Source organism: Hyperoodon ampullatus (assembly GCF_949752795.1).
Source record: "Hyperoodon ampullatus genome assembly, chromosome: 14".
NCBI classification, from domain to species: Eukaryota; Metazoa; Chordata; class Mammalia; order Artiodactyla; family Ziphiidae; genus Hyperoodon; species Hyperoodon ampullatus.
The window spans coordinates 70,016,019-70,035,721 of record NC_136927.1 but is presented as its reverse complement, the minus strand read 5'-3'; the positions used below and the strand labels follow the sequence as shown (position 1 = coordinate 70,035,721).

The 19,703-nt window shown below is 44.1% G+C and overlaps 1 protein-coding gene across 1 annotated transcript; it reads left to right on the top strand.

The window, feature by feature from the left end:
- Window positions 1–13,795: 13,795 nt before the first annotated feature.
- ZHX3 (zinc fingers and homeoboxes 3) lies at window positions 13,796–18,771 on the top strand (the record flags this gene model as incomplete). Its single annotated transcript, XM_079720097.1, has 2 exons — window positions 13,796–16,643; window positions 18,599–18,771. The coding sequence occupies 2 exons, from the start codon at window positions 13,796–13,798 to the stop codon at window positions 18,607–18,609; spliced, it is 2,859 nt and encodes a 952-aa protein (XP_079576223.1). The 3' UTR covers window positions 18,610–18,771.
- Window positions 18,772–19,703: the final 932 nt, after the last annotated feature.

The window sequence follows — 19,703 nt, the reverse complement described above, 5'->3', positions numbered from 1 at the left end:
CAGTATATTTACATATTTTATTGTTTAAATTTGTCTTGGAGATATGTTTACATCAGTACACATAGGTCTTAATCCTTTTCAGTGGCTGCATTTCATTTCCTAGTACATATGTTCTGTTTTTTGTTTTATCACTACTTTACTAATGGACATTTTTAATGCTAAGAAATGATGCAGTGAATGACCTTATTGATATCGTTGTGATCATGTGCCTGTATTTTAGTACTTCATCAGACTGTGTGGGTTCTTAGAAGTGAAATGGCTAGATAAAAGGATATGCCTTTTAAAATTTTGATGGCTGTTACTAGATTGACCGTAATAAAAATTTCACCAATTTATGCTCTCACCAATGGTGCATGAATACTGTATGGTCTATCTTTCCAATTTTTGCCAATCTGTGAAGAATGGGGAAAAAAAATCTCATTTTTTATTTAATTTCAATTTCCCTGATTACTAGTGAGGTTGAGCATCTTTCCTAGTTTATAGCTTGTGTATTTTGCTTGTTCATTTTCTTTGCCGCTTTTTCTATATTTTTGTCTTATACACTGTAAATATTAATTATTTATAATGTGCTTTATAAAATTTATCCCAGTATGTCACTTGTGTTTAACCCTTATTAATGGCTTCCTTTACTATTCAAAAGTTTTTAATATTTATGTAGTCAAATCAATCAACCTTTTCTTTTGTGGTTTCTAGGTTTTGAGTCTTGCATAGGAAGAACTTTAAAATGTTCAGCACAACTGAAAACTTCTCTTTTTTTTCTAGTATGTTTGTAATTTTGCTTGTTATATTTCTCTGTTAAATTCGCTTGAAAAATATTGTTCTTTATAATGTGTTGAACTCAGTTGTCCTAATTCTTACTTATTTGCCTCTCTTTCCCAACTGATTTAAAAATAGCACTGCTTTCATAGCCTGAAAATCCCATGTATTCAAAGTGTATGTAAATGATCCATTCATCCATTTATCAATTCTTATGCTGATCATACATTATTTTAATCATTCTAGCCTTAAAATATGTTTTGATGTAAAGTAAGTTCCTCTAAATAGTCCTGTCTCAAAACTTTTAAAGCTATTTTGTACTTTTTTCCTTCCAGAGGAATTTCAGATTCAGCTTGTCAAATTCCATCAAAAATCATGATGCATTTCTCCCAACATATTTTAAATAAAAAGTTTCAAACATACAGAAAAACTGAAAGAACTTTATAATGAACATCCATATACTCACCACCTAGATTTTACCATTAACATTTTACAATACTTGCTTTACCTGATGGAATTTTGATTGTGATTATAATTCTTCTGAATTTAGAGATTAATCTAGAGAGAATTGACATCTATATAAATCCAAATCTTTATCTCTAGGAATATGCTATGACTCTATTTATTTAAGTCTTTTTTGTTCTTATTAAAGTTTTATAGTTATTGTCATATAGATTTTGCACATATCTTATCAGGTTTATTTAAAATTTCTTTTAAATTGAGTATAGTTGATTTATAATACTATATTAGTTTCAGGTATACAACTTAGTGATTCAGTATTTTTATAGATTATACTCCATTTAAAGTTATTGCAAAATAATGGCTATATTTCCCTGTGCTGTACAATATATCCTTGTTTATTTTACACAGAGCAGAGTAGTTTATGTCTGTTAATCCCATACCCCTATCTTACCTACCCCCTTCCCTCTCCCTACTGGTAACCACTAGTTTGTTCTCTATATCTGTAAGTCTGTTTCTGTTTTGTTATGTACAGTTGATTGTTTTACCTTTTAGATTCCACATATAAGTGACATCATAGAGTGTTTGTTGTTCTCTGACTTATTTCACTAAGCACAATATTGTCTAGGTCTATCCATGTTGTTGCAAATGGCAGAATTTCATTCTTTTTTATGGCTGAGTAATATTCTATCACATATATGTGTGTGTGTGTGTGTGTATACACACACACACACACACACACACATATATATATACACATACACACACACATACACGCACCTCATCTTCTTTATTCATTCATCTGTTCGTGGACACTTAGGTAGCTTCCATATCTTGGCTATTGTAAATAGTGCTGCTGTGAACATTGAGGTGATGTATCTTTTCAAATTTGAGTTTTCATCTTTTCCAGATATATGCCCAGGAGTGAGATTGCTGGGTCATATGGTAGTTCTATTTTTAGTTTTTTGAGGAACCTCCATACTGTTTTCCATAGTGACTGCACCAATTTACATTCCCACCAACAGTGTACAAGGGTCCCTTTTCTCCACATTCTCACCAGCATTTGTTATTTGTAGACTTTTGGATGATAGCCATTTTGACAAGTGTGAGGTGATATAAGGTTTATTCTGAGGTCTTTTCCACATTTACTTGTTAATGTGAATGGGCTCATTCTCTCCCCACCTCCATTTCCTTCTCTAATTGATTACTTTTGGCATATGGGAAACTTAATGATATGTGTGTGTTGCAGATATATCTCATCATCCTGTCAGTTCTCTTATTAGTTATAATAAATTTTCAGGGAGTTTTCTTACTAGACAGTCCCCTCATATACAAGTAACACTGCTTTGTCTCAACAGTTTTTACCATCTAGCATCCTATTACTGTGTCAAATGATAATAGTGGGAATCCTTATCTTGTTCCTGACTTGAATGTTTCACTATTAGGTATAATGTTTGCTGTGGTTTCTGGGAGAAATCCTTCATCTAAGGACATTTCCTTCTTTTTTCCTTTATTTCCTTCATTTGCTAAATCTTTTCAAGAATGGTCGTTTAGACTTGAATAACACTAAAGAACAGTTGCACCTAATGGACATATATAGAACACTTCACCCAACAACAGCAGAATATACACCCTCTCAAGTGTACAGAGAACATTTTCTAGGATAGATCACATGTTAGGACACAAAACAAGTCTTAAGAAATTTAAGAAGATTGAAATTGTATCAAGTATCTTTTTCAACCACAGTGAAATGAAACCAGGAACCAATAGCAGAAGGAAAACTGAAAAATTCACAAATATGAGGAAATTAAACAACACATTCTTGAACAACCAGTGGGTCAAGGAAGATATCACAAGGGAAGTTAGAGAATACCTTGAAACAAATGAAAACAAAAACACAACATTCCAAAACTTAGGTATGCAGCAAAAGCAGTACAAAGAGGGACATTTATAGCGGTAAATACTTTCATTAAAAAAGAAGAAAGATCTCAAATCAACTAACTTTATACCTCAAGGAACTAGAAAAAGAAGAACAAACTAAACCCAAAGCTGGCAGAAGGAAGGAAATAATAAAGATTAGAGGGAAAATAGAGAATAAAAAACAGTAGAAATATTCAAAACAGAGTTGAGTTTTTTTTTTAAAGACAGACAAAATTCACAAATGCTTAGCCAGACTAAGAAAAAAAGAGAGAAGACCCAGTAACAAAAATCAGAAATGAAAGAGGAGACAGTACAACTGATGCCACAAAAATAAAAAAGATCATAAGAGACTATTATATGCCAACAAATTGGATAACCTAGAAGAAATGGATAGATTCTGCAGTACATACAACCTACCAAGACTGAATCATGAAGAAATAAAAAATCTGGCCAGACTTATAACTAATAAGGAGATTAAATTGGTAATCAAAAACCTTTTAACAAAGAAAAGCCAAATGGCTTCACTGGAGATTTCTACCAAACACTTAAAAAATTTGAATTCACCTGTACCTCAATCATAAATGAATGAATGGGACTTCCCTGGTGGCACAGTGGTTAAGAATCTGCCTGCCAATGCAGGGGACATGGGTTCAAGCCCTGGTCCAGGAAGATCCCACATGCTGCGGAGCAACTAAGCCCGTGCACCACAACTACTGAGCCTGCGCTCTAGAGCCTGCAAGCCACAACTACTGAATCCCACACGCCACAACTACTGAAGCCTGCGTGCTTAGAGCCCATGCTCCACAACAAGAGAAGACACTGCAATGAGAAGCCCACGCATCACAACAAAGAAGAGTCGCCACTTGCCACAACTAGAGAAAGCCCGCGCATAGCAACAAAGACCCAACGCAGCCAAAAAAAAAAAAAAAAAGAAAGAAATGAAATAAATTTATTAAAAAAATGAATGAATGAATGAATGAATTTTAACACCAAACCTTCTCAAACTCTTCCAAAAATCGAAGAGGAGGGAACACTTCCAAACTCATGAGGTCAGCATTACCTGATACCAAAACCAGACAAAGATACTACAAGAAAAGAAGACTGCAGAACAATATTTCTGATGAATGTTGATATAAAAATGCTCAACAAAAGACTAGCAAATTGAATTCAACAGCATATTAAAAGGATTATATACTATGACCAAGTGGGTTTATTCCTGGAATGCAAGGATTTGTGAAAATCAATCAACGTAATATACAACATTAACAGAACTAAGGACAAAAACCATGTGATCATCTCAATTGATGAAGAAAAAGCACTTGATAAAATTTAACATCCTTTATGATAAAAACATTCAGCAAACTAGGAATGGAAGGTAATCACCTCAGCATAATAAAGGCCATATATGGAAAGCCCACAGCTAACATTATTCTTAATGGTGAAGAACTGAAAGCTTTTCATCTAGGATTAGGAACAAGGCAAGGATACCCACTCTCACCACCTCTTTTAAACTACTGGAAGTCTTAGCAGAGGCATCTGACTTGGAAAGGAAAAAGTAAAATTGTCTGTGTACACAGGTGACATGATCATATAGATAGAAAACCCTAAAGATTCCACCAAAATAACTGTTAGAACAAAGGAATTCAACAAAGTTACAGGACACAAAATCAACACACAACAAAATCAGCTTGTATATACTAACAGGGAAAAATCCAAAAAGGAAATTAGGAAAATAGTCTCATTTACAATAGTGTCAGAAAGAATAAAATACTTAAGCTTAATCAAGGAGTCAAAAGACTTGTACATTAAAAACTACAGAACAATTCCAAAAGAAATTAAAGAGGATGCAAGTAAATAGACATCTCATGTTCATGGATTGAAAAACTTAATATTGTTAAAATGTCCATACTACCCAAAGTAATCTACAGGTTCAGGGCTATCCCTATCAGTATCCCATTGACATTTGCTTGCAGAAATGGAAAAAAAAATTCTAAAATTCATATGGAATCTCAAAGGACCCTGAATAGCCAAAACAATCTTGTGAAAGAAAAACAAAGCTGGAGGCCTCACACATCCTGATTTCAAAATATATTACAAAACTACAGTGATAAAAACAGTATGGTACTGGCATAAAGACAGGCACAGACCAATGGAACAGAATACAGAGCCCAGAAATAAAACTCTCTCACATATGACCAAATGATCTTCAGCAAGGATGCCAAGGCTACACAGTGGAGAAAGGATAGTCTCTTCAACAAATGTTCAACAAATGGTGATGTGGGAAAACTGGACATCCACATGAAAAAGAATAAAGTTGGACCATTACTTTACATCATATATAAAAATTAAGTCAAAAATAAAGACCTAAACATAGGACCTGAAACTGTAAAACTCCTGGAAGGAAACATAGGAGAAAAGCTTCATGATGTTGGTTTGTCAGTGATTTCTTGGCTGTGACACAAAAAGCACATGCAACAAAAGCAAAAATAGACAAATGGGACTATATTAACCTTAAAAACTTCTGTGCATGAAAGGAAACAGTGAACAGAAAGAAAAGACAACCTACAGAATGGGAGAAAATATTTGCAAACCATATATCTGATAATGGGTTAATATCTGGAATACATAAAGAACTCTTACAACACAAAAACAGAAAACAACCTGATTAAAAATGGGCAAAGGACTTGGATAGACATTTCTCCAAAGAAGCTATACAAAAGGCCAACAAGCATATGAAGAGATGCTCAACGTCACTAATCATTAGCGAAATGCAGAACAAACCAAATCGGATATCACCTCACGCCTGTTAGGATGGCCACTATCTACTCCACGCCCCCCCCCCAAAAAAAACAAAAAACAAAAAACCACACACACAAAAATAATAAGTGCTGGTGAGGGTGTAGAAAAGTTGGAACCCTTGTCACTGTTGGGAATGTAAAATGGTGTAGATACTATGGAAAACATTATGAAGGTTCCTTAGTAAATCCATGTCTCCAGCAAACCTACTTCAGGGTTTATGTCCAGAAGAATTGAAAGCAGGAACTTGATATTTGTACACCCATGTTCATAGCATTATTTACAATAGCCAAGATATGGAAGCAACTTAAATGTCCATCACCAGATGAATGGATAAAGAAAATGTGGAGAATATATGCACACACACACACACATATATGTATATACATATATATATACACATGCACAATGTATATATATGTGTGTATATGTATACACACACAATGGAATATTATTTAGCCCTTCAAAGGAAGGGAATCCTGTCACATGATACCAACATGGGTAAACCTTGAGGACATAAGTGAAATAAGCCAGTCACAAACAAAAGTTCTGCATGGATCCACTTACACGAGGTGTCTAAAGTTGTCAAACTTATAGAGGCAGAAAGTAGAATGGTGGTTTTCAGGGGCTGGGGAAGGGGAAAGGGGACCCATTTTTTTTTTTTTTTTTTTTGCGGAACGCGGGCCTCTCACTGTTGTGGCCTCTCCCGTTGCGGAGCACAGGCTCCGGATGCGCAGGCTCAGCAGCCATGGCTCACGGGCTCAGCTGCTCCACGGCATGTGGGATCTTCCCGGACCAGGGCACGAACCCGTGTTCCCTGCATTGGCAGGCGGACTCTGAACCACTGCGCCACCAGGGAAGCCCCAGGGGACCCATTTTTGTTCAGTGAGTATAGTGTTGCAGTTCTGCAAGGTGAAAAGAGGTCTGGAAATCCGACATACAACAGTGTGGGTGTAGTTAACACTACTGTACACTTAAAAGTAGTTAAGATGGTAAATTTTAAGTTACGTGTTTTTTACCACAAGAAAAAACGTGGGTGTAATCCTATTAAGTGCTGTTTTGGTTTCTCTCCTTTAATTTATTAATGATGTTAATGATTTTTAGAGATTTCCTAGTTTTAAAACATCCTTGCAATGTTGGTATAAACCACAGCTTCCTCTGATAGATAATGAAGAGCCAATTTCCTTAATATATAGAGAACTCTTAAAAACCATAGGAAAATGGACAAAAAATAATTTATCACAAAATGTCAGTAACACGTGAAAAGATTCTCAGCCATGCCTGTAAAGAAATGCAAGTTAAAACAGTAGTGACCAGTTTTTCATGTATGTATTAGCAAAGACTAGAAGTGGTGATGACATGCAGTGACACTTAGATCACTTCATTCTCTGGTGATGGGGGTGAAAATCAGTACCACCTATTTAGAGGGCAGTTTTGTAGTTTACTGACAGTATTTTAAATGCCACAGCAATTGTAGTTATAAGAAATTCAGAATTTCAGATATTTTCAAATGTGCAAAAGTATTCGCAGGGATAGCCATTTACACATTTTTGTAAGAGTTTAAAAAATTGGCGAAATGTAAATGTCTGTTAAGAGCTAGGTTGGTTAAGTAAATTACGATGCATGCATAAATTGGAACAGTGTTTAAAAGACTGAGACAAACTATAGGTTCTGACATGGAGAGATGTTGGAACTACATTGTTGTGGGAAGAAAAAAAGAGGATCAGAACAGAATGTGAAAATACAACTCCTTTTTTGGTTTTTTAAAAAAATTGGTTGTAGTAACTTATGTCTAGAAAACATATCTGAAATAATGGGCCCTAGGTTGTTAACAGTGGCTATCTCTGGGGAGAATAGGAAGGATTTTCACTTTTCTTCATTATTTCTGAGAGAAACTCTACATAGAGCATCATTTGAAATAGAAAGGAAAAAAGATAAATTTCAACGTAAATCTGTATTGCTAACAATTACAAAGAAAAGGGAATGCTACCTGCAAATTTTTATTTGGAATGAGTTGAGATTTCCTTGTGATCCGTTATACTACATGACCCACTTTTAAATATGTCTCATGAATGTTCTTAAAAGAATATGAAGTTGATTACTGTGGAATATTCAAGACTACCCAAATCTGTCAAATCATCCTCGTTACAGAAGTCTCATTCTTCACATCCTTTCTTGTTGTCTACTTGAGCTTTCAAAACCACAAGTAGTATATTGAAATCTCTGATTATGTTTCTTTAACTCTGTCAGCTTCTCCTATTATTCCTGTTTCTATCATTAAATTGTGGGTTGCACGTCCAGGAGGGCCCAGGCCCGGCCACCATAACACTTGGAAAGTGTCTACTGACAGTCACATTCTAAACATTTGAAATCTTTTGTTGAACTCTTATTGTCCTTTCAGTTCCTTCCTGAGAATTAAAAGAACAACAGAAAGTTCCTGATTTATCTATAATTTAAAGCTAAACACTTTAAGAATTTGGTCTACAAACTCATTTCCAGCCCCCATATGTGTGATATTTTGCAGTGTTGAAGTACAGTGACAATTAGCTGCAGCTTTGTTAATTTAGGGAATTGAGCAATTCCCAGGTTCCAAAGACAGATTCTGGGGGGAAAGCTATGTACTTTCAGTCTTATTCCCTCATTAAAAAAACAATCCATTTATAAGACAGAAACTTTCGAGACGGTGTAGAAAGGATTGTACAAAGAATGAAGAACCTGCAATTGTCATCTGGTCCTTTGCTGCGAGTCTCTTTGGCAGCACAGAACCTCACATTTATACAGCTCACCTCACTCGGGGCTCGACTAGGCAAACAGTGTGTTTCCTCACAGTAATTGCTGCCTTGCTTGTCAGGCGTGGTCCGTGAGTGCCTTCTGGAGGAGTGGTTTCTAGATAATTAGAGCTTTCCCCTTTAAGCGCTGCTTTTATTGGATGCCCTTTAAAAAATGTATGACAAATAGACCAACCCCAGCTTACCTACATGGGTCATGTTGCTGGAAGTAGCCCCGTGGCAGTAGCCAGGTGGTGGGTACGTGGGTATTCACTGAACAATTCTTTCAACTTTGCTGAATGTTTGAAATCTTTCCTAATAAACACTGGGGGTAAATGCAGCTCAGGAAAGTCATGCAGGCCTTCTTCCAGCAGTGTTGTGGTTGCCCGGAGAGCTCAGTGCGTGGCGCGGTTGAGGGCAGGCTCCGTAACCAGCCTGCCAGCCTCTGCTGCCTCCTAGCTATGTGCCCTTCAGGTGGTTACTGCACTTCTCTGAGCCTTGTCTGTACAACGGGAGTGACAGTAGTTCCTCCTCTGGGGTTTGCTGTGAGAGTAAAATGAGAGGGTGTGGCTAAAAGCACTCCCTACGGTATTGGTATTAAGCACCCAGTGACCTTTGGCAATGGCTGCCCCTCCCCCCCCACTGCTGTTGTTCAGTCATCTTCGTCATGGATGACTGACTCCCTCAGAGACCGGTAGGCAGCGGTGCTCCCCTCCATCATTGATTTGAAGGACAGTTTGGGGCTACCCTGAGACTCAATTGTGAATGACATTGGGGCCATTTCCCCAAATCCAATGCATCTTCATGTTGTCCCCCTCTCAGCCTTAGTAAATGAAATACGAGGGACATAATGGAACTCTTCCTCGGTGGAGCCCAGTCCCCAGAGCAAATGTCAGTTAGGCCTGAGTGTCCGGTGCTGTGCACCTTGGGCGGGCACTTCCCTGGCCCTCAGCTCTGCTGCTCCCTGGCCTCCTGGTGAGCACGCTTGCTTCCTTAGCTGCCAGGTCTCTCTCGCCTCAAACCTGACGTTCACAGCCACTGCCTTTCACCTTTCCCCGGGGCAGAAGTCAGGAAGAGGAAGGCAACTCAGGAAGTCATAAATCAATGGCATCACCTGTAACCTTAAAAGTGAGAATGATGACCCTCTTCTGCAGAGCTGAGTGCTGTAACTTTCTGTCCTCCACCTTTCTTGGGTTTTTGAAGTCCTTTCAGTGGTTTTTAGTATATTCACAGTTTTATGCAACCATCACCACTACCTAATTTTAGAACATTTGCGTCACCCCCAAAAGAAACCTCATCCCCATTAGTGGTCAGTCCCCATTCTCCCCTCCCCTCAGCCCTTGGCAAACACGAATCTATTTTCTGTCGCTATGGATGTACCTATTCTGGGTGTTTCATACAAATGCAGTCACATGACATGTGGCATTTTGTGTGTGTCTTCATGATGTTTCTGTCCGTGCTGTAGTGTGTGTCAGTACTTCATGTCTTTCTGTGGCTGAACAGTAGTCCGTCATAGGGACATGCCGTATTGTGTTATTCATTCACCCGTTGATGGTTGTTGAGGTTGCTTCTACTATTTGGCTATTATTATGAGGATGCTCTGAATATTTGTGTGGACATATTTTCATTTCTATTTGGTATATACCGAGGAGTGGAATTACTGGGTCCTATGGTAACTGTATATATAACTTTCTGAGGAACTGCCAAACTGTTTTCTGAAGTGCAGCAGTGGCTGCACTATTTCACCTTCCCACCAGCAACTAGGAAGACTCTAGTTTCCCCCACTTCCTCACCTGTAGTATTATCTATCATTGTGATTATAGCCATCCTGGTGGGTGTGAATTGGTATCTCATTGTGGCTTTAATTTGTATTTCCCTAGTGACTAATGATGTTGAGCACTTATTTTAATATGCTTATTGGTCATTTGTATGTCTTCTTTGGAGAAATGTCTATTCAAATCCTTTACCTATTTTTAAATTGGGTTTTTGTCTTTTTATTATTCAGTTATGAGCGCCTTACCAGATATGTGATTTGCAAATATTTTCTCCCATTCTGTGGCTTGTCTTTTTCACTTTCTTGATGATGACCTTTAAAGCACAAAAGTTTTTAAATTTTGATGAAGTCTGATTTCTCTGTTTTTTTCTTATGTCACTTGCACATTCAGATATTCTATTTGATGTCTTCAGTGTCTTATCGGAAAATCTTATTGGCTTACTGGAAACAAAACTGTATTATTCTTAGTTTTCCTGATTTGGAATCTAATCAGGTGGTAAAGCACTTGATTTAAAATGTTTGCCAGTAATATATAGATAGAAGAGCTTAGAAATGTTGATACTTGTTGAGCTGGTAAATTACCCGTTTCTGTGCGCCCAGCCTCAGGAAATAATATGAGAGAAGAAATACATCCTACATGCCCAGAGGTCATTTCACTGTCACCTATGAGAGTGGCACGCTGAAAGCCAGTTCATAGCAGAGGAGGTTAAGTCCATAGTGGTACATTATTAGGCAGCTATTGCATATTATAATTACGAAGCTGATTTAATGACACTGTTGATGATGAAATGTTTAGTGAAAAAAACTAAAACACAAGTGTGTGCCCATTAATGATTAAAAATGTGTATAAAATATCTGGACTAGATAGAAGATTATAGGTGGCTTTCTTAAATTTCATTTTCTATTGATATATTTTTTTTACTATTAAAAATTAAGTTTAAAAAACATGCATGACATTTCACATCAGTGGGGGAAATGGTGACAAGTGGGTACACTGGGTATCTGTTTATCCTTATCTCACACCAACTGTTTTTTTAAGAGTAATTATTTTTTATCATCATGATCACCAGGACTAGCCTTAAAATCAGAAAAAAATAGTTTGCTGTGTTTATTTACTAAGAATTTGAACAGAGGTATTTAATTTTCTTTACATTTTTATATCAAATCCAAACACTGATGAAAACATGATTCTGGTATTAGAATTACTATTATTTTAGTCATTATCAGCATTGCAATGTGCTAAAAAAAAAGGTAATGATGATTGTGGTGGTATGTTAATAGTAGAGATCACAGAAATACTTTTCTCCTGGCATCTCATGAAATAATTAGTAGTAGTAGTATTTTACATGTAAATAAATCAGTCATCCCAGCTTTTTTTTTTTTTTTTTTTTGCGGTACGCGGGCCTCCCAGTGCTGTGGCCTCTCCCGTTGTGGAGCACAGGCTCCGGACACGCAGGCTCAGCGGCCATGGCTCACGGGTCCAGCCGCTCCATGGCATGTGGGATCTTCCCGGACCGGGGCACGAACCTGTGTCCCCTGCATTGGCAGGCGGACTCTCAACCACTGCACCACCAGGGAAGCCCCATCCCAGCTTTTGAAATAAATTTGAAATGGAGCAAAGATTTAAGGGTTTTTGGTTTTTGGTTTTTTTTTTTTTAAGGACTAATAAAGGCACTGAAAAAAGTAAAAAGTAAGCCCAATACAAGGTCACGGGTAGCATGCACACCCAAGGTGAGGCTACTTGTGGGGTTGCTGCCCCAGAGAGAGATGTACAGTTCATGGGCCACAAACCACGTCTGTGGATCCCCTGACCCTCTGACCTCGGGCTTCACCTGAGCAACAGGGGGCCGGGGTGACAGGGTAGCAGGCAGGGACGGCCCGCAGAGCCCCGCTCCTGTGGCATCAGTGCCCCTCACCAGTGCATGCACTGCAGTGGGCTTGGCCTCTGGGCCTGGAGCGGGCGTCCTGCTCTCACACGTGGGAAGGCTATGAAAAGAAAACCCTTGTGGGCCCAAACATTTAAACAAGAATTACACTAGGATCTTTTGTTCTCGCTATGACACGGTCAGAATTCATTTGGAGGTCCAGAAGAGGGTTTTTTTTGTTGTTGTCATTTTTGAATCTGAGTTATTTTATGTGAGGAAACAGAGGGAAACACAACACAGAAACACATGGCTGAAGTCTGTCCAGTGGTGTTGGGACGTCCCCGGGTCATTCCTCAGGGCACTATTTTTTATTTTTTTATTTTTTATTTTTTATTTTTTGCTTTATAACAAATTTAATCAGTTATACAAAGACATATGTTCCCATATCCCCTCCCTTTTGCGTCTCCCTCCCACCCTCCCTATCCCACCCCTCCAGGCAGTCACAAAGCACCGAGCTGATCTCCCTGTGCTATGCGGCTGCTTCCCACTAGCTATCTACCTTACGTTTGGTAGTGTATATATGTCCATGCCGCTCTTTCACTTTGTCACAGCTTACCCTTCCCCCTCCCCATATCCTCAAGTCCATTCTCTAGTAGGTCTGTGTCTTTATTCCTGTCTTACCCCTATGTTCTTCATGACATTTTTTTTTCTTAAATTCCATATATATGTGTCAGCATACAGTATTTGTCTTTCTCTTTGACTTACTTCACTCTGTATGACAGACTCTAGGTCCATCCACCTCATTACAAATAGCTCAATTTCATTTCTTTTTATGGCTGAGTAATATTCCATTGTATATATGTGCCACATCTTCTTTACCCATTCATCCGATGATGGACACTTAGGTTGTTTCCATCTCTGGGCTATTGTAAATAGGGCTGCTATGAACATTTTGGTACATGTCTCTTTTTGAATTATGGTTTTCTCAGGGTATATGCCCAGTAGTGGGATTGCTGGGTCATATGGTAGTTCTATTTGTAGTTTTTTAAGGAACCTCCATACCGTTCTCCATAGTGGCTGTACCAATTCACATTCCCACCAGCAGTGCAAGAGTGTTCTCAGGGCACTATTTTTGTGAGTGTTTGGGGGGCTTCTGACTCAGAAGTCACATTGGAGGTTGGATGTTGGATTCCTTGGGAAAAGGCCCGGGTGATCAAAGGCAAGCAGTGGAGTGTGCCTGGGAATCTGGGAAATACACACGCAGCCCGAGAGAGGGATGCTCACTGTTTCTCTTTTCCTCCTCAGGTTTAATAGGGAAAACCTGCTTTCTGCAAAGAACTGAAAAAGCCGCCTTCGGAAGCTGTTTCTTTAGGCCTCATGGAGCAGCTGGAACCTGTGCTGTGAGGCCCCCGACAGGAGGAACTGTCGCCCACTGATCACCCAGCGCGGCTGTCGCCATGGCCAGCAAGAGGAAGTCCACCACCCCGTGCATGATCCCCGTGAAGACCGTGGTGCTGCAGGACACCAGCGCCGAGGCCCTGCCCGAGGAGCCCGTGCCCGAGGGGCCCCCGCAGGAGCCACCCCCAGAAGCTCCCCCCACCAGCGGCGAGGCCACCCAGGGCGCCAGCGGTCCAGACAGTGCCGCACTGGCCAACGGGCACCGGAGCACCTTGGACGGCTACACATATGCCTGTAAATGCTGTGACTTCAGATCCCAGGACATAACCCGGTTTGTGGGACACCTGAGCTCAGAGCACACAGACTTTAGCAAAGACCCAAACTTTGTATGCACTGAATGCAGTTTTCTGGCAAAAACTCCCGAGGGGCTTTCTCTGCACAATGCCAAGTGTCACTCGGGGGAAGCCACCTTTGTGTGGAATGTGGCCAAGCCAGACAATCATGTCGTCGTGGAGCAGAGTGTCCCCGAGAGCACCAGCCCTCCCGACCCATCGGGGGAGCCAAACCTGGAAGGGACGGATGGACAGGCGGAAATCATCATCACCAAAACTCCAATCATGAAGATAATGAAAGGCAAAGCCGAAGCCAAAAAAATTCACACGCTCAAGGAGAACGTCCCCAGTCAGCCTACTGGGGAGGCCTTACCGAACCCTTCAGCTGGGGACACGGAGGTGAAAGAGGGGGACCACGCCTTTGTCAATGGGGCAGCCCCGGTCAGCCAGGCCTCTACCAACTCCACAAAACCCCCACACTCGGCCAACGGGCCCCTGCTGGGGACGGTGCCGGTGCTGCCCGCGGGCATCGCCCAGTTCCTCTCCCTCCAGCAGCCGCCCCCGCACGCCCAGCACCACGCCCACCAGCCCCTGCCCACGGCCAAGTCCCTCCCCAAAGTGATGATCCCCCTGAGCAGCATTCCCACGTACAATGCGGCCATGGACTCCAACAGCTTTCTGAAGAACTCCTTCCACAAGTTCCCCTACCCAACCAAAGCCGAGCTCTGCTATTTGACTGTGGTCACCAAGTACCCGGAAGAACAGCTCAAGATCTGGTTCACCGCCCAGAGGCTGAAGCAAGGTATCAGCTGGTCCCCAGAGGAGATTGAGGACGCCCGGAAAAAGATGTTCAACACGGTCATTCAGTCCGTCCCTCAGCCCACGATCACTGTCCTCAACACCCCGCTGGTTGCCAGTGGCGGCAACGTCCAACATCTCATCCAGCCCACACTGCCTGGCCACGTGGTGGGCCAGCCAGAGGGCACAGCCGGGGGACTTCTGGTCACTCAGCCACTGATGGCCAATGGGTTACAGGCACCCAGCTCATCTCTCCCCCTGGCAGTCACATCTGTCCCCAAGCTGCCCGCTGTTGCACCCATTAACACCGTGTGTTCAAATACAACGTCCGCCGTGAAGGTGGTGAATGCCGCCCAGTCCCTCCTCACGGCGTGCCCCAGCATCACCTCCCAAGCCTTCCTGGATGCCAGCATCTACAAAAACAAGAAATCTCACGAACAGCTGTCAGCTCTGAAAGGGAGCTTCTGTCGGAACCAGTTCCCAGGACAGAGCGAAGTTGAGCATCTGACCAAAGTGACCGGCCTCAGCACCCGTGAGGTGCGGAAGTGGTTCAGCGACCGCAGGTACCACTGCCGGAACCTGAAGGGCTCCAGGACCGGGCTGGCCGGGGAGCACGGCACCCTCCTCGTCGACTCTGTGCCCGAGGTGCCCTTCTCCCTGGCGTCCAAGGCCCCGGAGGTGACCTGCCTCCTGACAGCGGCCACCCCGGCTAGCCCCCCTTCTGCCAAGCGACAGTCCTGGCACCAGACCCCCGACTTCACACCAACCAAATACAAGGAGCGGGCGCCCGAGCAGCTCAGAGCCCTGGAGAACAGTTTTGCACAAAACCCCCTTCCTCTCGACGAGGAACTGGACCGCCTGAGGACCGAGACCAAAATGACCCGCAGGGAGATTGATGGCTGGTTTTCAGAGAGACGGAAAAAAGTGAGCGCCGAGGAGGCCAGGAAGGCTGAGGAGGGCGCCTCTCAGGGCGAGGAGGAGGCCGCCGAGGACGAGGGGGAGGAGGGCTCTGCCAGGGACCCGAGGGGCCCAGGGGAGGACGGCTCCCCGGAAGCGCCCGGCAGCCACGTGCTGGCAGAACGCAAAGTCAGCCCCATCAAAATCAACCTCAAGAACCTGCGAGTCACGGAGGCCAACGGCAAGGGCGAACTCCCGGGGCTGGGCGCCTGTGAGCCCGAGGACGACGCGCCCAGCAAGCCAGCGGAGCCGCTGCCGGGCAAGGTGAGCTACAGGAAGACGGCCCAGCAGCGGCACCTGCTGCGGCAGCTCTTCCTGCAGACGCAGTGGCCCAGCAACCAGGACTACGACTCCATCATGGCCCAGACGGGCCTGCCGCGGCCCGAGGTGGTGCGCTGGTTTGGGGACAGCAGGTACGCCCTGAAGAACGGCCAGCTCAAGTGGTACGAAGACTACAGACGGGGCAACTTCCCCCCCGGGCTGCTGGTCATCAGCCCCGGCAACCGGGAGCTGCTGCAGGACTATTATGTGACCCACAAGATGCTGTACGAGCAGGACCTGCAGAGCCTCTGCGACAAGACCCAGATGAGCACCCAGCAGGTCAAGCAGTGGTTTGCCGAGAGGATGGGCGAGGAGACCCGGGCCGGGGCCGACACGGGTGGTGAGGGCCAGGGCCCCAGCGACCTTGCAGCAGTTCACAAAGGGATGGGCGACACCTATTCAGAGGTGTCCGAAAACAGTGAGTCATGGGAGCCCGGTGCCCCTGAGGCCAGCTCAGAGCCCGTTGACACGCCGAGTCCCCAGGCTGGACCTCAGCTGGGTAAGGAGCCTGTGGAGCTGTGCCGTCCTCTGTGGGTCTGGGGGGCACCTGTGGCAGGCACCGAATCCAGTGCCGGGGCATCTGCTGTTTCTAAGGCTGTCTGGCAGCAGGACCACGTTGTCTGGCTGCTTCAGGGAGCACCTGGCAGCAGAATCCATTGGAGCATCATCATATGATAAAGGCTTGACAGTTGGTTTTTCATTTCGTGTTTGTTAAACCTGCACAGGGGAAGGAGTGTAGTGAACCTCCAAGGGCCCCACCCTTTTCTAGTCATTTCTTAGCCAAAGGAGAATAGGTCAGAATGTCATCTGAGCCAGATGGAACCACGACCACTGGGTAAGAGAGAGAATAGGACTTACGAGGAAATTCAACCCAAATTAGTGAAGAAAAGCAGAGGGAACCTTTAATTGACCTTAGATACATGAAGTGCTTTTTTTTCTAAATGATGAAAAATCTTGTAATCTGCACTTCAATTATTCTTCCTGATGTAGAGGTAGTGGAAAATCTTCTTCCCTCTTAGACATAACACGGAATCGAAAGCTTGAATTTTGTTCCTCAGTTTCTCTGGATCAGGACATTAGTACTTGAAAGAAAGCTTTAGAAGATTATTTTACTGAAGACAGTTTGAAGCCTCAGACAAATTACGTTATTGGGTGTTGATTTTCTCGGGTCTTGATCTCTGAGTTCCCGGCCTCTCCCTTCCCTCCCACCCTCCTCTTGGGTGGCCTTGTCACAGGTTGGCCAGGAGCGAGGTAGCTGAGCTCTTCATGGGAGGCTGTGGAAACCAAGGAAGTATCTGGATTCTCAGATTCCCTGATCTGGGACCTTTAGAAGGTGGTTCCAGGGCCGGCGTTTCTGGACTCGACCTTGTTCCCTCCAAGCCCCTGTGAGTCAGTGAGGTCCCCGCAGGGAGCATCATGGGCACCAGGGAACAGGTGTGGGCTCACAGGGCGGGTTGCCTCAGGCACCTTCTCCAGCACCGGGCCTGCCCACCCCTGGCTTTGGCTCTGCCAGCAAAATGGCAGATTGCTGGGGACTAGGAAGAACTAATTTCTTTAGGTGTGTTTTGTTTTGTTTTTTTTAAATTGAAATTCTACTGAATTATATTCTTTTTTTTTTTTTTTTGAATTACATTCTTGTAGCTGGAAATAGGGTGGTGGTTACACAACATTGTGAATGTACTTAATGCCACTTAATTGTATACTTACTAAAAATGGTTAAAATAGTGCTCGCTTTGGCAGCACATATACTAAAAATGGTTAAAATGGTAGGTTTTATGTGGCATACATTTGACCACAATTAAAACTGCTAACCTGGAGTTGGGATGAATGGGTTTAACTCCACCGGCTCCCCTCAGCTGGTGGCTCCAGCACTAAGCAAGGAGCTGGTGTCCTAAGGGGGACAGAGCAGGAGTGGCCAGGGCGGCTGTGCCATCGTGGCGCCACCCTCTTCTGGCTGAGGGAGGTACCCGAGGGGACAGGGAGGGCCTGTCTGTCTGTCTGTAGCTGGTTTCTCGCGGCTTCCCGAGCCAGCCTCGACGCCGGGGCCCCACCTGTAAGCATCGAGGGTGAGGGCCTCTCCGAATGGCACCGCCCCCCGACAAATGAAGGGAGGGCATCGGTAGGACACACATTGGGAAGTAGACCAGCTGCTGCTGTGCGACAGCAGCGTTCCCTGGAGAGCCGGGGATGGGGGGAGGGCGGTGCACAGCGAGGGTTCCCGGCCCAGAGAAGTCAGGCTCCCACCCCAGCTCCACGCCCTGGTTCGGGTGGTCCCTGGGTGGTCCCAGTGCCCCGCCGGGTTTAGCCAGCACCCTGTCCTCAGCCCACGCGCCCTCGGGCTGGAAGGTAGGGAGGGGCTGGTGGGAAGTCTGGTGGGATTAAGTCCCCAGATGTGGGAGGACGGGCCATCCTGGCGATGCACGTAGAGGTGACGGGCCTGTGTTTTCTCCTCAGAAACTGACTGAACCGGAACCGACGGCTGTGAAGGCCTGGCCAGGGCGGCCGCCCTCCACGTGGAAGGGCCTGACCCCTCTCTGCTGCCCCGGGCCGCCGCAGTACCTGGCCCGCCAGGCTCACACAGGTCTCCACGCGGCCAGGCCTGCCGCCGCCCGCACCCGGCCCGCCACCCCAACGAGCAGGGAGGAGCGTCTGGCAGTTCTTCCGCCCACAATGTAGGACCTTTCCTTTGCCTTCCAGTGGATAAATGGTTCAGATTTCATATTCATAGACACAGAATCAAGTTTTTAACATATAAATCTGCCTATACACATTTAATAAAACATCAGATTATAAACACTTTCATTACATAGAAACTTTGGTTAGCAAAGCAGTACATGGTCTTTTACGTCATCTCTGGAAATGCTCCATGTCTGTTCTCTGGAGATCGCTGGGCTGTGTGTTCCCGCACCTTCCACGGTCAGGCCGGGGTTATCACACGCTCAGAACCACACCTGCAACCGATGGGGCCCCCTTTGCGCTCCTCCGGGAAGGTGGCACCTTTGAAGAGACCTCTGCTCCTAAAGCGGTGACCAGCAACATTGCGTAGCAGGTTTGCCTTGCCTTACGGGACGATCAGTGCAGAACACGCTGTTCCCCGCAGTGCAGAAAACTGACCGGTTACGTGATTAGTGTTTGATGCTTACCACTCTCGTAAGTTGTTACAGTAATTCTGCTTTTTCATGGGAGTTTGAATCATGGACCATAACTCTTCAGTGATCAGATCAGCTAAAGAAACATTTGTTATTAAGCCTAATGTACTGACCTATGTGCCGCCTTTTTTTTTTTTTTTTTTTTTTCAGTCTAGACACGTTTAGAGGAAAATTGACAGGCGAAATAGGGATGGGGGATGGGAGTGAAGGCGCACCGCCGCTGGGGCTCTCTCTGCCCTCTATCCACCCTCACCCCAGAGCCACCTCTGGTTTGGGAAGGCAGGCCCACGCTCGCCTGGTTAGGCTGAGAGCTGGCGGGATTCTGGGACTTCTCGGAATTATCGGAGCCGGGGTGGCCCTGAGCACAGAGACCTGCATGTGGGGTTCCCAGCCGAAGACCCAGAGTCCTC